The sequence below is a fragment of the Rhincodon typus genome, chromosome 4 (genome assembly GCF_021869965.1).
Source record: "Rhincodon typus isolate 14 chromosome 4, sRhiTyp1.1, whole genome shotgun sequence".
Classification (NCBI taxonomy): domain Eukaryota; kingdom Metazoa; phylum Chordata; class Chondrichthyes; order Orectolobiformes; family Rhincodontidae; genus Rhincodon; species Rhincodon typus.
In genome coordinates this window covers 69,193,050-69,211,527 of record NC_063335.1, presented here as the reverse complement: position 1 = coordinate 69,211,527, position 18,478 = coordinate 69,193,050, and the positions used below count along the sequence as shown (strand labels likewise).

General features: G+C 38.6%; 1 protein-coding gene across 1 annotated transcript in view; it reads left to right on the top strand.

Moving 5' to 3' along the window:
• LOC109911668 (ASXL transcriptional regulator 3) overlaps positions 1–18,478 on the top strand; it is a 269,254-nt gene that overhangs the window by 149,183 nt on the left and 101,593 nt on the right. Inside the window, exon 8 of the mRNA XM_048596328.1 lies at positions 8,028–8,153. Coding sequence (XP_048452285.1) covers positions 8,028–8,153 — 126 coding nt within the window. The remainder of the gene's footprint in view (positions 1–8,027; positions 8,154–18,478) is intronic.

The window sequence follows — 18,478 nt, the reverse complement described above, 5'->3', positions numbered from 1 at the left end:
GTCAGCCTTCCTGCTCCTCTGATGCTGCTTGGCCTACTGTGTTCATCCAGCTCTACACCTTGTTATCTCAGATTCTCCAGCATCTGCAGTTCCTACTATCTCTGAAACAATTTTAACACCTAGCTGAGGTGTCTCATTTCTGAAAGAACCCCAGACTGCCTCTTGAGTTCAAAGTGAAACCTATTTATTACTTTGAAAAACTGATCAAAGAAACATATGTTTGCAAGACTTCAGGGATAATTGTGATTTTATCATATGCTAGAACATTAATAGCAACAGTCCACGGAACTTCCTATGCTTTATACTGTTGCTTTTAAGAATAAACCATTGGCTCAAATAATTTTTTTCCAAGAAGTTAATGTCAGTGGAGAAATCTGTTTTTTGATTCTCTTTTCCTGAAGAGTTTGTGTTTGTTTTTGCATATGTGTTTTGAAAATATTTACATGGTTAAGCATTTATACTTCAGTATTACTAACTGTCAATGTTAACCAATTATTACATTTTATTAAGTTTTGTTCTGATAAGTAATTGTATAAATAAAGGAACTAAGTTGATAGGTCTTGTTGTTCATTTAAAAGTTGTCATCTTGGTGGAAAGCATTTGAATTTTATGTTATGACCCATACAGTAATGGGACTAGAGCAGCCATGCATTTCTCAAATTCAATCATAACACTTTTTAAATTCTATTAACTGTTGAAGTAATTTACTCCTTTCAAACTTTTAAATTTTGATCCCTTGCAATACTGTCCTATAGTGCCTTAGGCTGTTTCATTGCATTAAAGGCACCATATAAGTTCTTGTTATGTCTCCTGAACTGTTATTGCAACTGCACAGAAGTACTCTGGAATGCAGCATATGGCTGCTCAGAAAATTGCAGGCAGAATTGTCTAATCTCCACAATTCTTATTAAAGATGTAAAATGGTCCATCAGTTGCCATATTAATCAAGTTTTACTTGGTTGTCAATTGAATAGTTAATTCACTTTTCTATGGCACCATAGCAAACAAGATTTTTAAACTGCAATATTTTTATTGCTGACTTAAGATTCTGAACCTAGTTTCTTCCACATGCATGGCGGATGAAATGGCTACTTAAAAAAAATTTATGATGCAATGAATATTGTATGCACAGTTGCTTCTTAACAAGGGTCTCATCATGACTAACTCATTTCATCATCTTAGGAAGGTTTCAGATGGACCTAAAACCATTGGAAAGTGTAGTGGTGGTTTTGGACTATGACCTTGCATCCTCAAATGCTTTCTGAAGCTTATCAGCCAGCAATATAACACCCATTACCACACTGCAGATGTGCATCAAATTCCTGCACTGAACGAAGAGAGTGTTACTGTGCAATTTGTGATATCCTGTGCAACACACAACGTTACTACTTATTGGATTTTAATATGTTTTTTTGAGGACATACTACAGATTTGGACACAAATGACTTCAAAGTTTAACAGGTCTGATAATTATTCATTATCCTCTAGGCAGTAAAAAGGCCATTATTGTACTACACTTAAGTTTAGCATCAAAGGCCATTCCTGCAAGAGGCATCTTCTCTAGAATCCAGATTATACGTGAATTTTTTTGATACCTTTAGGGCACATAAATGGGGTAAGAATTAGCATCACAGAAGTCAGACAGGAGCTGTTTCTGCCTGTTGTCCATTATTCCTTAGCTTATACTTTTCAGATATTCCCACAATCCAAAGCCAACCTCCATGCCAAGTTCCATGTGTCTTTATATCATTGAATAGTAATGAAAGTCAAAAATGTGGCAGATCTGGGTGTCAGGCATTTGCATCTGCAATGATGACACTATAACTAAGAATTACAAAGTGCAGCATCAGCAGAAACACATGAAATGAAAAGAAATCAGGGCCGAAAAGGTCTTGTGTATTTGACCAGAATTTCTGCAGTTTGGAAAATACATTTCTAGTAATGTTTTTGCCATTCTGACAACTCAATCCTGGGCTTCTTAATTTCTCCCTCTGATAATGCCACATTTCAGCAGTGTTGTGCCCACATTCACCAATCTGCAAGAACAGCTTCTGAGAAGTGGGTACAGCTTTACCTATGGTTAAGTTCTATGGACTGTTATCATGACCAGGGACAGGACAGGATTAAGAAAAGAGGAGTCGTACTATTATACAGTATTGTTACATCATTTAAAAAGACCTAGAACCTACTTGTTATGTAGATGCACATCCTAGCTGCTACTTTTCCTGCTGCACTGCAGTCAGAGGCCAAGCAACAATTTATCTCTCCAACTTTCCCCAACCATGTTTGAAGATATTCTTACTATACTGGCTTGCTTGCCATCATCATATGACATTTGCTTCTGTCCTAAGTGCCTTTGTGAACAATCTGTGCCAGCCATTAAAATACATACCATTTGGACTAGGGTATCAAGAATGGTGCAACTAAAAATGTATGGATTTTCAGGGCTGCAAATGATCAGCTATTGTAAGAGACAGCAAGAAACCAATTAACAACCGAAACGTCAGCCTTCCTGCTGCTATGATGCTGCTCGGCCTGCTGTGTTCATCCAGCTCTACACCTTGTTATCTAACAAAAAAAGGTGTCTGCAACTTTAAATTATTGGGAGACTCAAAATGGCTGTGCATTTTCCACTCCCTGCTGCTGTGAAATTGAAAAGACAGGGAATTGAATTGGAATTTTTTCCCTACTGTCACTAGCAAATCTATGAAAGAGCTACAGAATTAATTTAAAAACCTGAATAAGTCAGTATCCTATTATGATTCCAGCTGATGGTAATATTGGACAAGTTATATTGCAGAATGAAACATCATTTAATATATCATTAGTTTTGTTTTTCCAATTTACTTACCTTGGCAGTCAGTCACTGGACATATTCACAAGAGGCTGTTAATTTATTTTTAACCAAAGGGATTTTAAAGTTATTACACACAAAAAGAAATGAAAACAAATTATTTTACTGTATTTGAAACAATATTACAAACATCAGAAATTAAGACTCAGCCCTTTTACACTCAACAATGCTCTTACAGATACTCAAACCTCAGTGAAGAGTAACTCTATTTCTGCTTTAAAGTTCCTTGTTCAGAAACCAATTACAGCATGCCATTCTTTGTGGCAAACATCTACATTTACTCAATATTATTCCTTTAAGACTCATGAATAGATATTAACTAAACAAACTGCTAAACAGGTCACTTATTCCATAACGTGTTCCTTAAATGCATGTTCTCAACATTCTTGTAGTCTGCCTTCCTCAGTGATGCCTTAAAGTCTTCTGTTTCTGGAGCTTTTACCACATTCTAAGCCACTCTGGACTTCTCTTTTTTTTCTACCCTGTGTTGGGAATATTTATTTTAAATGGATATGAGAAAACAGACAATTGAATTGTTTGGATATTCTGGGTTTTATTCTACATTAAAAAGAAGTGTTATAACCTCGTGAGTTCTGGGAGTTGTGTTCAGCAGTAATTACTGAAACATCAAGAGTTAAAGTCTGTTATGATTCCTGTACTGTTCACGTAAAGTGACTTTTAAGAAGCAAAGCTTTAAGAAGAGATTGGTTATAGTGCTAACTACAACCCCCAAGGGTATTTTGAATTCTTCATTCTTCATATGTAAAAATGATTTCCAGACACCCCAACGTCTCTCAGAAATCAAAGTCCAAAAAGAAAGTAAAAGTATATTTCCTTCTTTGTATAGCTTGAAAGTATATTTCTTTCCTTTGAACTAAGGGGCTCAGTAAACCATTTCAGAGAGTATTCAATAGTCAGCTGCATGACAGTGGGTCTGGAGTCAAGTGTAGACCAGGTCGGGTAAGGTTAGGTTTTCTTCACTAATGTCCTTTGACCAAATGGGTTGTATGCAGTCTTTGGTAGCCATGAAACTCACCACTGAAACAAGCCTTATGGATAGCATCATGAACTACACTGAATGAAGCTCCAACCTTGTGAGTCTAAAGTGTGAATTGTTTCTCATTTGTGGGAATCTGAGGACACAACATGGTGGCAATAATTTTCTATCAGGGTGGGGAATCTCAAAACATTTTAAACATTGATTTAGTTTGAAATATCAACTCCTGATTTGTATGAGAGAGAGAAAGAGAAATTGAGTGAATCTTACGTAAACAAAATGGGCACTCTAGCAATCTTTACACACCTTTAGGTCAGTATGATTTGGGAAGCTGATAAAGCCACAAAGGCATTTGAGAGGTTTAAATTAGTGTGGGCTGACATGTAGTAATTTTCTAGAAAACACTGGTGCAGAGGAAAGGACCCACTGCTACAGCCTTTTGTGAGCAGGAGAGAAAGAGTTAAATTTGTTTAACATCTAGGAGCTGAATGCTGACAAAAATGAAAACCCAGACAAAATTCTGTAAAGTTTGCCACCCAGCTCTGGCCGAAGCCAAATTATCAGGTCCGCTAAACGAATTTCATAGCCCACAGGAGGAAACTTGAGAGCTTTTGAAAATTTCACAATGTTGAAAAATTCAGCTATAAAATGTAAATTCAAGGACAGAAATGAAAAGCTGCTTGATAAAATCATTGAGGGCCCTGCACAACCTGAAATATAAAAAAAATTGGAAAGGACAAACTCACAATATCGCAGACTATAGACACTGCCAGGGCACACAAAGCCATGGAACAACTACCAAATAAAGACACTGTTATCCAAGTGACCAGCACGGTTGATGAAAAAGGACATACATCATGCAAATAAAAGAATGTGAATGCTCTCTGGGAAATTACACGAATTCACAGTAAAAAACAGGAAATGTTCCACATATTTATCAAGCTACAGAGCTTGTGGAAAGCTAAATAATGGGAAAAGATGGGTAGAACAAAGGAAGAAGATCTGGGTGGGATGATTTTTGGAGGGTTGCTGTGGACTTGATGGGCTGAATGGCCTGCTTCCCTACTGTAGGGATTCTATGATTCTAAGATGGTAAACCATTTATCAAAGATAGAGCAACAAGACAAATGCAAAGTAAAAACAGCCTGTGCCCTGTAAGGTGACAATATGTTTAATAATACAGAAACCATATAACTGTATGAAATACCTGCATGAGACGGTTCCCAGAAGAAGAAAATTCACACACCGATTGAGATTAGGAAGAGGGCGAGACATAAGCCCACAACTATTATTCAGAAACCAAAGGTTGGTACCAGAGCACAAGAATAACATTATCCCACTCAGACTATACCATATCTTTCTTGAAAATTTGTAAAGAAATACCCGAGAAATGGTGCTGAAACTGAAAAACATCATGCTAAAGGCATACATGGGAGAAATGAAATTCAATAGCTATGAACCACCCAACTCAGGGGGACATACAAAGGAAAATCTGTTAACTGTACTGTATGTTCTACATCACTGAAACCTCTGTGGTCCTGCTATCCTGAAGTTGAGCAGTTGAGGAGAGCTGCAGCTTTCTTAGTAAACTGTGAGATGAGCACTGAAAGTTGAAGGTAGTTTTACCATTGAAAAGTGTCCTCCAAGAAAAAGCAAGGATGATCTTGTACAAGTTTACCCAGCGTGTTTTGATGAAATGGTTGAATGCTTTGATGATTTTGAGTATCACATTACCACTGACCCAGTAATGAAACCAGTGATTCATCCCCCACAAAAAGGACGAATTGAAACAGAGCACTAGGAAGTAGAAGAAAAGAAGTGTTTGCCCGACACACTTTGAATGCAGTAAATTCTATTTTGGAAATAAAGATACCAACCAAATGAATACCTACAAATTTGCCTGGATTCCGAAGATTTTAACCAATCGCTGCCCTCTTCCAACATCGGGAGAGATCACATCAGCAATGGAAGGACAAGGTTGCAGTAAACTGGATTACTAAATGCTAGAAATGATTTCTGAAATTTTAAGCTTGCTGAGGAAATTGAGCCATTGACAGCATTCAACACCTGTTACAAATTCTGTGTCTACCTTTTGGCCTTATGTGGGGCCTTTGTGGCACAGTGTAGTGTCTCTACTTCTGAACCAGGAGGCCCAGGTTCATGTCTCACCTTCTCCAATGATGTGTAATAACATCTTTGAGGAGCTTGATTTGAAAATATCTTGGATCTTAAGTGAGTCACATGATGTGTGAGTGTACTTTTCTCAAATCCTAGGACTCAATCTGACCAGACAACATATACCCCAACCCCAGGGCATGACTCATCATCCCCTCAAAACCCTTCCACCAAACCAGGGACCTGACCTGACATTCACCCCACTCCCAACCACGATCGGACACACTCCATGATCTGATTCAATAGCACACCGTCCCCTCCTGTGACTACCAATCACCTCTGCAGGAGTCAAGCCAACAAGCCACCTCTTCCAAAGCCCCGGGAACGGATCTTAATCTTTTCCCACCAGAGGCGGCACACATCTTACCTACTTTGACCCAAACACCCCCTCATCACCACCATTACCAGACCTGACCTGACCCCCTCGACCCACCATTCATTTTTAATTTTTCAAATTAGCACAATTATAGAACCACACTTTGCTGTTCTTCAATCATGTTGTCGTTACTATTCTGAAAAAGTTACTTTGGCTGTGATTATCTCAAATAATCTTCATAATGTGTTACATTGAAAACTCAAAATTGCAAACACCTACTTATTTAGAAATACAGCCCATCACCTTATTAATACATGTGATCACATTTTACAGACTATAAGCTAAATAGTTTTGACAATGAATAAAATAAATACATTTATAAAATGATCTACCTCCTGCAAAATTAATAATAATTCGAATCTAGAATCTCACAGTTCTGACAAACAAAGCAAATCTTGAGCATAACACTCTCTATTAGTTTTTGTAAACAAAATACAAGTTATCTATTGTAAGACAGCACCAAACATATCCTTATTTGTTAGAACTTAATTTTCTGGAGAACTAGAAATTAGTATTAACTGTTATGTCAGAATAACCATTCAAATAATGTTGTAATAGCTAATTGATATTATTTCTGGACCTTCTTGGATATTTCATCAAGCATAAGCAAAACACAATGTGGGAGAAAGCATTCAGTTATGACAATCGAAATGGGTTTACTCCCATCGAAGGGCCATCTAGTGTTCAGAAAACAATATGAACTATCATACTTAATACTTCATCATCAGGTGTTCTGTGCATTTCATTTCATGATTTTGCATGTGATTATGTATGCTGTCAACTTTTCAAGAGTTTGGTTTGTAGAAGAGAGATGGCTTGATCTATATTAGGTGAAATCTGAATCAATGATGTGCGGTTGCAAACTTTCAAATAGTACTCAGCAGGCTCGCAAACCAAAGGGAAATGTTTTGATACTATAAATGGGACACATTACTAACAGTGTGGAGAAAGAGGTCACCAGGATTCTACTCACGACCAAGAAGTTAAATGAGCATCACACTGATAAAATGAATATTTAGTAAACACTAAATGAGAATGAGAAATCATTCTATATATGCTCATACAATTAATTTTTGAATATTCTTCACTACTTAGATGCCAGTTGCTAAGAGCAATCAATATACTATAGATACGAGTGCAGAAGGCAGTGGAATAAATGATTTCTTTTTGTATCTTGAAGTCTCTTTATATATCAGCCTAAAAAAATACAGACACAAAATTATTCTGTGTGAACGCCAGTTCATCTAAAAATATCTGCCACTTGGGAATAAAAAAGCTGCCAAATAAAATCATCCTGTTAGAACCAGCCAGCTATCAATGAATTACTTGTCCTGAAACAAATCATTTCTAATGGGTTAATTTGCAGCAATTATGTAACTGCTAATGGTTTTCTTTAGAATTGACAAAAATAATACAGGTAGTTCTGAAAATGTCGAATAAAACATTGTAAATAGGAATCCTTCATAAATAACAAAAACTTTGTGCCTTAGAAATAGTGTCCTAACATACTGGAGATGATGCTATAAATTCCCAACCAATTTTACAATTAAGGGCTGAAATGTTAAAGGTAGATGTTTAAAATATTGATGTAGTAAAATAAAGTTAATTTGATATATTTCTTTCAGGATCTGAATCAAGCAATATTGAACTGAATGGTTCCGATAAAGAATTAAAAGAAGGTCCAAGATCCTCACCAAGTCTCATTAAAACAACAGATCCGCAACTGAAAAAGCTCAAAAGATCCAGCTCAGGTATGTTTAAAAAAAAGTCTTCAGGCCATAGCATTTTTTCGTCATTATACTTCAGCTCTGTCAGTTAAAGACAACAATCCTAAATTTCTGACCACCCTTTTATTTGATTAAAAAATATATTGGGACAGATTTATCTGCCAACAACATTCGTTCAACTTACATTTCCCCATAGACCATTTGAGTGCTTCTGTATAAGTTGCTGCCAGCCAATGAATTTCAGTTTCAAGCCAACTTCCAATGAATCAGCATCCAGTATAAGGAAAATGGGATCTGTATAAACAGAGCAAATGACTGTGAATTTCCATAAAAACACTCTGATTATATTGTGAATGAACTACACAGAGTGAACCAATACATGTAGTTAGAATATAGAATTCAATACAAACAAGAACAAATAATGGAAAGATTGGATTAACACAGGGAAATAAAAGTAACAAAAAGAAAAATTAAAGATTTCAAATAATAATCAAAAGTTGAACATTTGTAAACAAAGACAGTGCTGAAGAGATTATGTAGCAGTAATTAAGACTTACCATGCCATTAAAAGCATCCTTAGACTGAAGTGAACAAGCTTTTGTGACAAGTTTAGTCCATACCTATATTGACAGTGCAGCAATTTCATGCTGTTGAAAACAATTCAAACATTAGTTACAGTTTCTTGCAGTTAACAGACAGCAAGTGGTTCTTAGGCAGCAAATTGCGAATTTTAAATGTGTACTGGAAATTTTCTTTATCCATTCAAGGTTTGCAGGTGGCAGTAGTAAGGCCAGAATTTACTCCTCATCCCAAATCCCTTGATGATCCGTCTCTTTAAACCTTTGCAATCCTTCTGGAGAATATTAGAGTTTTTAGCATTTTAAAGCAGTGCCAATGAGCCGATAATAATACACTTCCAAGTCAAAATGGTGCATGCCTTCTAGGCAAACTTGCAGATGGTGGTGTTCCCTTTGTTTGCTTTTCTTGTCCATCTAGATGACAGGGGTTGAGTTTCTGGAAGGTGCAGTAATGATGCTATTGAATGGTTGCAGTGCATTTGTTGCTAGCACATACTGCAGCCATGATGCACATGTTGGTAATGAGATACTAAGCTGGCTGCTTTGTTCTGGGCGATAGTGGTAGAGATAGTCATTATCTGGCACATGGTATTAATATTACTTCTCGCTTGCCTGCCCATGTCTCAGGATGGTTTTGCTTCATTACGTGATGACTTACCATTGGAAATGAATACAGTGCAATCAGTGAACTTCCCCATTCTGATCTTGTGTGGACATTGGTAAAGCTGCAGAAAATAATTGGGCCTACAACACTGCTCTGAGGAATTCGGGTTGCTGTAATATAGTGGCAGTGTCCCTACCTGACTCAGGAGGCCAGGGTTCAAATCCAGCGTCTTCAATGATACAAAATAACAGCTCTGGACAGGTTAATTAGAAAATATCCACTTTGAGGAATTCGAGCTCTTGTGTTAGAATCAGTGGTAGTTTCCCTACCACTGGGCTAGGAGACCTGGGTTCAAATCCCACCTGGAGGTGTGTCATAGCATATCACAGAATCCCTACAGTGTGGAAACAGGCCATTCAGCCCATGAAATTTACACTGACCCACTGAAGAGTATCCCATCCAGACCCAACTCCTATCTGTGGTTACACGTCTCTGTGTCCTTGCATTTCTCAAGGTTAATCACATCCCTGAACGTTATGGGAAATTTAGCATGGGTGGTCCAACTAACCTGCACATCTTTGGACTGTCGAAGGAAACCAGAGCACCTGGAGGAAACCCACACAGACAGTGAGAATATGCAAACTCCACACAGACCGTGTGGAATCAAACCTGGGTCTCTGGCACTGGGAAGCAGCAGTGCTAATCACTGAGCCACCATGCCACCCACAGAACATCTTGGTTAAAAATATTTATCCACATATAAATAGGAAAGGACCCTTGTGATACAATAGTAATGTCCCTGCCTCTGAGCCAGCAGTTGAAGTCCCACTTACTCCAGAAATTTGTAATAACAACTCTGAGCAGACTGATTAGAAAATTCCTCCTCTGAGGAACTCTAGCAGTGATGTCTTGAGCTAAAATGAATGACTCCCAACAAGCACAACTGTCTTTCTTTGAGCTTGATGTGACTCTAATCAGTGGAGAATGGCCACAGATTTCTGTTGATGTCAAGTTTACAAAGGACAGTCAATATCACTCACTGTCACCTCAACTATGAGTTCAATTTTCTTGCCATTTTGATAACTTGGCGAGCACTTGATATCGAAAAAAAGAAGTATGTTAAATGGTTTTGAAAAGGTAGATGAAATAGGAGATTTGTGTGGAGCATGAATACCAGAGCAGACTGATTTACCTATTTTTTGTTGTTATGATTTACTTGGGTAGCAGGTTTCCATACTTAACAAGAATCACTATTTATGACAATAATATGAACGCCATAGAATCCCTACAATGTGAGAGCAGGCCATTCAGCCCATTGACTCCACACCAACCTCCAAAGAGCATCCCTGCCAGGAACACCCCCTACTTATCCCCATAACCCTGCATTTCCCATGGCTAATCCACCTAACCTACACATCTTTGGACTGTGGGAGGAAACCCACACAGACACGGGGAGAATGTGCAAACTCCAAGGGTAGAATCGAACCCAGGCCCTGGCATGCAAAGTCAAAACTTGCAGCATGGTTTTCTTCAGAGTTAAAGTGGATTATTGCAGAGGTGGCTGTTGCAAACCTGCTGATTTCTCTTCAGGTCCAACTAGTTTCTCTTTGCTTTGTTCACAGCCAAATTTGCAGATAAATGGCAACTAATCACTTTGTTGTTGGCACAGAGGACTTTTGTCATTGATAATTAGTCGCTAGCCTACAAACCAATCAGCTTAACTTGTAAACAACCCCTCATTCCAGTTCATCTATACATTGCTGCAAACCACAGCTATACAGAGTTCACAACAGGAATCAAATTCCTTACTTTCAAAACATGCAGCCATCCTTATAAATCTCTGGCTTTGAACAGTTCTCTATCATTACAGCCCATAGCTTTTAAAAAGCACAAGAATAAAGAGACATGGTCTTTACAGCTGCCCAAATATACTGTTGCAGTATTACTATGCCCTCTGGTGAAGGATTTTGTTTAGCCATTGCTCTGGTCGTTATTCACGATGGAAAAATACCCAGAAACTTTCCTGCAACTGTTTGGTCTCTTTAGCCTCAACTAGACTTTCTGTGATTATTGACATAGCTATGACTTTCACTCTCGACAAATTATTCCTATGTGTAAGTCAACTTCATCCACAGATAATTTCTCAACAGCCCAAATACCACTCATCTAGGAAACAAGACATATTCTCATTGTACAATGGAACTGAGATACACTCTTCACATATCCTATATACCAATGCATTGACTTTCATTGAACTTTCTGGAGAGAAAACTAGATCCTTCTCCATCAAGAGAGTTTGAGTTGCCCATGTATCCTTTGGAAAAGTTATGGTCTTGTATGCTTCCTTTGCAGAAAAAGGGATATCTTCCCTTTAGATAAAAACCCTTCATATCTCTCATTTATCCTATTTACCTATTCTACAGTCACAGCAATGTCTATATCTGGTCTCTTAGTTGTACAATCTGATTTGTGATGTTTTCCTTCTAAGTTTCCTTTACAGACTCATTCCTACAAATTCTATGCAAATACAGGAGTCTGATATAGGTGTCCTTGTTGTCCAGATGTTCCAGGGATGAGTGCAGGTCTAGGGAAATGGCATCTGCTGTGGACCTATTGGATCAGAAGGCAAATTGCAGGGGATTGAGGCAGGCTGGGAGGCTTAAGTTGATGTGGGCCATGACCTGCCTCTCGAAGCACCTTAAGATTATGGAGGTCAGAGCCACTGGGCAGTAGTCATTAAGTCAATGAGTATGCTTGTTGATCGAACAGAATTATCCCTGACAATTTTAAAGGAATTTTCAACACCAAGTTAATTGACTTTCCGAGTAAATTGGAGGTAGCATTACTTGACAGAGCTTCAAACATGCAAATAATCAAAGTACTAGCACAGCACATAGCATTCGACAAAATACAGTGGAGGGCAAGTACTTTGAGTGGTGAAGCATCGAAATCAGATGATATTCAATTTCATTTAAAGCAGCTGGAGAATGAGCTACATAAAATCAATAAATACAGGAACAAAAACAAAGTTTCTGGAAAAGCTCAGCAGGTCTGGCACCATCGTTCTGAGAAAGGGTCACCAGACCGGAAACTTTAACTGTGTTTTTTCCTTCACAGATGCTGCCAGACCTGCTGAGCTTTTCCAGCAACTTTGTTTTTGTTCCTGATTTACAGCATCCACAGTTCTTTTGGGTTTTTTAAAATCAGTAAATACCCAGAGATGTCATAAATACATAAGGCTGACTGTTCTGAGATCTGATTTGGAGGTGCCAGTGTTAGACTGGAAAGGACAAACGCAGAATTTACACGACACCAGGTTATAGTCCAACAGGTTTATTTGAAATCACAAGCTTTCAGTACGTAGCCCCTTTGTCAGGTAAAGTGATAGCAAAGCACACAGAACACAGAATTTATGGGCAGAGAGATCAAAAGATCATACAAGTGATGTGAGTGGATTGTCAAATAATGAATAACATGATAAGTATAACAGTTGCATGACGAGGGTCTAACCAAAGTAATAAATAATCCAAAACTGTACAAACTAATTAAGACAGAGAGATCATAACAATTTTTCCAGGTGATGGTGACAAAACAGGACAGTAAGGAAGATTTTACAGATACAGAACAGTATGCTGGGTCACATGTAGTGCCACATGACCCCAAGATCACAGTTGAGGCTGTCTTCATGGATGGGGCATGCAACTGTTATACCTATCATGTCCCAGTCATTTGGTTTGTCTCCAGCACCACCTTATTTTTAATTTTTTGTAATTATCTCTCTGCCTCATTTAATCGGATTATAGGTCATCCCTTCGCTTGTTGTTCTGCTATTGACACTTTATTCACACCATCTAGCACTTCGGATAACCTGCAGGGACTTATTATTTGACACTCCACTCACACCACTTGTATGATCTTTTGATCTCTCTGCGCTTGATCTGTCTGCCCATAAATTCTCTGTTCTGTGTGCTTCGCTCTCACTTCACCTGACGAAGGGACTATGCTCTGAAAGCATGTGATTTCAAATAATCCTGTTGGACTATAACCTGATGCAATGTGTCTTCTGAGACTTGCAGAGATGGAGTTGGAGGTGGGAATGCATAGGATATAAGAAAGGCCAATGCATTCCCATCCTTAGGCAATTTTGCCATACACACGGACATAGCAACAATGGCTACCTGCTGGCAGTGATGAGTAGCCAATTTAGTACCAAATAATTTGGTGATAACAAATAAGCTCAAACTGAATTTAAATCTTATGAACAGCGCTTAGCAGCTCAGCTGGGGCATTACTCACAGAAATTGACATCCAGGTTGATCTATAAAGAGGAAAAGCAATATAGCTGATGAATTGAAAAAGCACAGACCCTACAGTTGATACAGCTGATTTTGTAGGTGTTGTAAGATGATAACATGAAGAGTGTTCTCGCTGTATAATCAGTCAGGTCAGTTGGGCCTTGAAAGCACAAGCAGGCATGGGTTAAACTTGTTCTGTGATTGGTAAAATTCCAGCCAACATCTCTGGTGGAAAGCATTCTTGAAAAGTGGAATAGTAATCTCATGTGAACGAGCTAACTAAACAGTTAAATTAGTGAGCCATGTATTTTTTAGTTGGTTGTTGCTTATTTGGCACACTGGTCCAAACTTCAACCAGAGTTGGCTTTTAAAACGGTATGATTTCATTTCCTGAGGATTCTTATCGTGCAGTGGTAATGTTCCTGGAACTATGTACAATCTCATTTGAGGATGGTTGGCTCGCTGAGCTGGTTTGTTGTTCCGCAGACGTTTCGTGACCGTGCTTGATAACATCCTCAGTGCAGCTTTAGCGTAGTTTTCCCATTTCCTTGCCAGTTTGAGCGTGTTGTGCCCGTAGATCTCTAAGGTTTTGGAGTAGATCTGTAGCTCGGGTTGTGGGTGTTGAGGTTGGTTGTTTCGCCGAGCTGGTTTGTTGTTCTGCAGACGTTTCATTACCGTGCTTGGTAACGTCTGCGGAACAACAAACCAGCTCGGTGAGCCAACCAACCTCAACACCCACAACCCGAGCTACAGATCTACTCCAAAACCTTAGGAACAATCTCATTTCTAAGCACCACTGTGACAACATCCGAAATTACAGAGGATTATTGCAGAGAGCTGGTGATTGAAATATAAATGAGCTGACCACTCATACTTCAAGAGTTTCCACTTTGCTGAAAGGTGAAAGTTGTGCTTTATTGGTACAAACCAGCTTGATTTCCTGCGTTTCCAAGAAAAGTGTATCCCTATACCCTTTAATGGCTGCCTATTAGCCTCAGGTAAGTATCTGTTAGTCTTAGGAAATCTGCTGCTAATCTACATAACAATCACTGAACATTCTATCTGTATCAGAATTGATCACATTTCTTAGCACTACCTCAAGGAGTCTGCTCTTGAAGGCTTTGATAAATTGTCTGTCATTGTCCACAACACCTCTAGAGCCTTTGACAAATCTGGAACTGTTCAGTTTTAAACAAGTTACCATAATATGGCATTCTAACAAAGCCTTCCTCATGGGTACTCAAATTCCTCTCAAATCATTATCTGTTCTGCAGTTGAAGGCTCATCCTCTGATTTATTTTATATTAACATGGTGATTGCCAAAGGCTATATTCTCCTTCCTCTTTTGTTCCGTCTTCATATGAATAACACTTCTGCTCCTGAGCAAAACCTAACCTTTTTTTGTTGAATGTACCACTCTACATTCATCAACTTCCTTGACATTGGATGCCCTGGTGAAAATAACTGCCAATTCTTTCCCAGAGTAGTAATGAATCATTTCATTTTGCTCCTTCTTGTGCTGATAATGAAACCATTTATTTGTTTTAATCCAATTCTTAGCAACAGCTTCCATTTCTTACCTTGCATTCAATCTTCAATACTTGTGCACCTATTGCTGTTCTTGCCTTTGCTGTCTACTCTGAATGCCCACATCTTTTACATCAAAAACTGCCTGCAATTGCCTTCAATCTCCAACTTTCATAAGGCCCTCCTCTTAAACAAATAAAACAAAAGAACTTCGGATGCTGTAGATCAGAGACAAAAATAGAAATTGCTGTAAAAGCTCAGCAGGTCTGGCAGCATCTGTGGAAAGAAATCAGAGTTAACATTTTGGGTTGAGTGACCCTTCCACAGAACAGCCTTGGTCAAGGTAGGAGAACAATTTGTTACTTCTTGACAATCGTAAAATGCTAAAACATTGGAACTAAAGTACTTTTGCAGTGAACACATTCTACCTTTTGATTCTTTTTTATAAATTTATCATTGTCCTGAAAATTTGACAATTTTAGCCAAAGATACCCCAAAACAGCTCCATGCTAAATAGCTAACCATCCAAATTCCCTTTCTTGTACCCACACTAACTGATATTGTTAATAGTCCTCTCTATTCAGGTGTTGTCCCTCCTTCCTTTAAATCTGCTATCATCACCTCATTCCACAAAAAAAAACTTCAACTCAAGTCCAAACTCCCTTGCCTCTCCAAAATCCTAGAATGTATTGTTCCCTCCCAAGTCCATGCCCAGAAGTTCGCATTTGAATCTCTTCAATCAGGTTTCCTCCTCCAATACCTTGTTCTCAAGGAAGTGACCTCTGGGAACCAAGTAGCTAAATCTATAATAGTATGGATATAATGGTATCCCATTTTTCCTTTCAATAAAGTTGCTAGACAGTATACTAACAGCATATTAAATAGTTCCACAAAAACTGATATGGGTATAAGAGATATCACTTCAATTGCATTTTGTGGTTTTCTCACCTCTGCCACATACGACATGTTTAACAAAGTTGCATCGCGTCCCTGTGAAGACCCAGCCTGTATAGATTATGGTGTATACATGCTTGTGTCTTCTAAATTGCTCTATGTTCTGCTAGCAGAATTTCATGAGGCTAACCTTAAAGTTTCTTGGCAATATTTGGGCAAAACAACCACCTGCTGAACAACAATGTAGTCTTCATTCACGGGTCTGTGAGGAAGTCTTCACTTGCTCATCAGAATTCCATTTCTGATTTGGTAGCATTCTGAAATGCTCTCTGTTTCAACTTCAATTTGAGACAATTGGGCTACTTGCCATAACTTTCGTTCAATTTGGTGAGCCTAGATCATTTCCTTCAAATTAACTAAATCTCAAAAGAACATTTCAAGGATCAAATATCTGTCTATAGTGTCCATTTGACCAACCGACAATGGAACATTTTTATTAATCATTCATAACACATAAAAAAAATTCCTACAATCATTTCCCATAACCACACCATCTCCTTGACTACTGGAGAAGCCACTACCTTTCCTCTGGCTAAATCATTCCCCAGGAGTAGGTCAACTCCATCTACAGGTAATCCTGAATTATTACTGCTCAGACATTTGGTTCACATTCTGGGCACATCCAATTCAGATGGGGAAGGTGATGATGTAATGGTATTGTTGCTAGATTAGTGGCACAGAGACCTGGATAATGTTTTATTGGCCCAAGTTCAAATCCCACCAAGGCAGCCAGTGGAATTTGCATTTTCAAAATGTGGAATTAAAAGTGTAATGACAGTATCTTCCACATGAACAACCAGAGTCATCTGGAAAAACATGGGCAGCAAATAATTGGGAGTAGCACATCATCCAGTAACCCTCCAAGCCATCATTCTAACTTAGAAATATGTCCTGTAGTGTGTCTGGGTCAAAAATCCTAGAAAACCCTCCTAAACAGCGTCAAGTGTGTACTCACACCAAACAGAATGCAGCATTTCAAGAAAACAGCTCACTCTTCCCTTTTCAATGTCAATTAGGGATGGACAATACATGCTGTCCCAGTCAGTGAAGCCCATAATCCCTGAAGGAATAAAAATTCAATATCATTCACAAAAATCTTGGCTTTCATTTAACTCTCAGGTGGAAATGTCATGCTTTTCTCCAACATCCTAAGTATGACTACAGATTTACTTGGCTCATTTGAGGAATAAAAGTTTAATTTTGCTCTTGACATGAATCTCCTTTAATCCCCCAGGTATCTCGTTGTCCTCCCACATTCATAGTGATGTTTGTATTTTGTCTCACAGCTGCCATCAGAGCTATAACTCAGACCTCTCAATAAGAGTTCCTTTCTGTATATTAACCTTGTGTTTTGTTAAAGCTGCTTTCTTTGTATTAATCTTGTGTTGCCAATAAGTCCCATGAATTTAACATTTTGACTGAGATGAGAGGAGTGCACTTTCATTCTCCAGTCCAACATGGGTCACAACATAAATTTAAGTGTTTTTTCTAGTTCCGGATATGGCCATTTATATGCTTCCTTTTTACTAGTCTTTGGAAAAAAGGGATCTAACAACCAGGTTTCTTTAATAAACACAACATTTTGATTTATTATCAAACAAAGCTTGTTCATTGAAGATGCGGAGTTGGTTACCGCATACAGTTTGTAGTATGGAAATATAAATGTTTACCCGTCTTAATAAAACAAGTCAGAGGCTAGGAATCCTGCAGTGAATCCTGCATATTCTGATTCTCAAAAGCCATCACCTTTATGGTACAATTCAGAAATGTAATGGAATGCTCTCCACTTGCCTACATGAGTGCAGCTCCAAAAACACTAAAGAAGCTCGGCACCATTGAGGACAAAGCAGCCTGCTTTATTAACAGCACAGCCACAAAGCACCCTCTTCCAAACTGATGCTTGGCAGCAGCAATGTGTACCATCTACAAGATGCACTGCAGAAATTCACCAAGTCTCCTTATATAGTATCTTACAAACCTACAACCACTTCCACCTAGAAAAGCCAGGGCAGAAGAGGTGTGGGAACGCCACCACTTGCAAGTTCCCCTCCAGGTCACTCAGTATCCTGACTTAGAAATATATTTACTGTTAGGCTAACGTTCATAGATTATAGAATCCCTACAGTGTGGAAACATGCCCTTCGGCCCAACAAGTCCACACCACCCCTCAGAGCATCCTACCCAGACCCATCCTTCATAACTCACCTAATCTACACATCCCTGAACACTATGGGCAATTTAGCATGGCCAATCCACCTAGCCTGCACATCTTTTGGATTGTGGGAGGAAACCGGAGCACCCGGAGGAAACCCATGCAGACACAGGAAAACGTGCAAACTCCACACAGACAGTCACCCAAGGATGGAACTGAACCTGGGTTCCTTGGTGCTG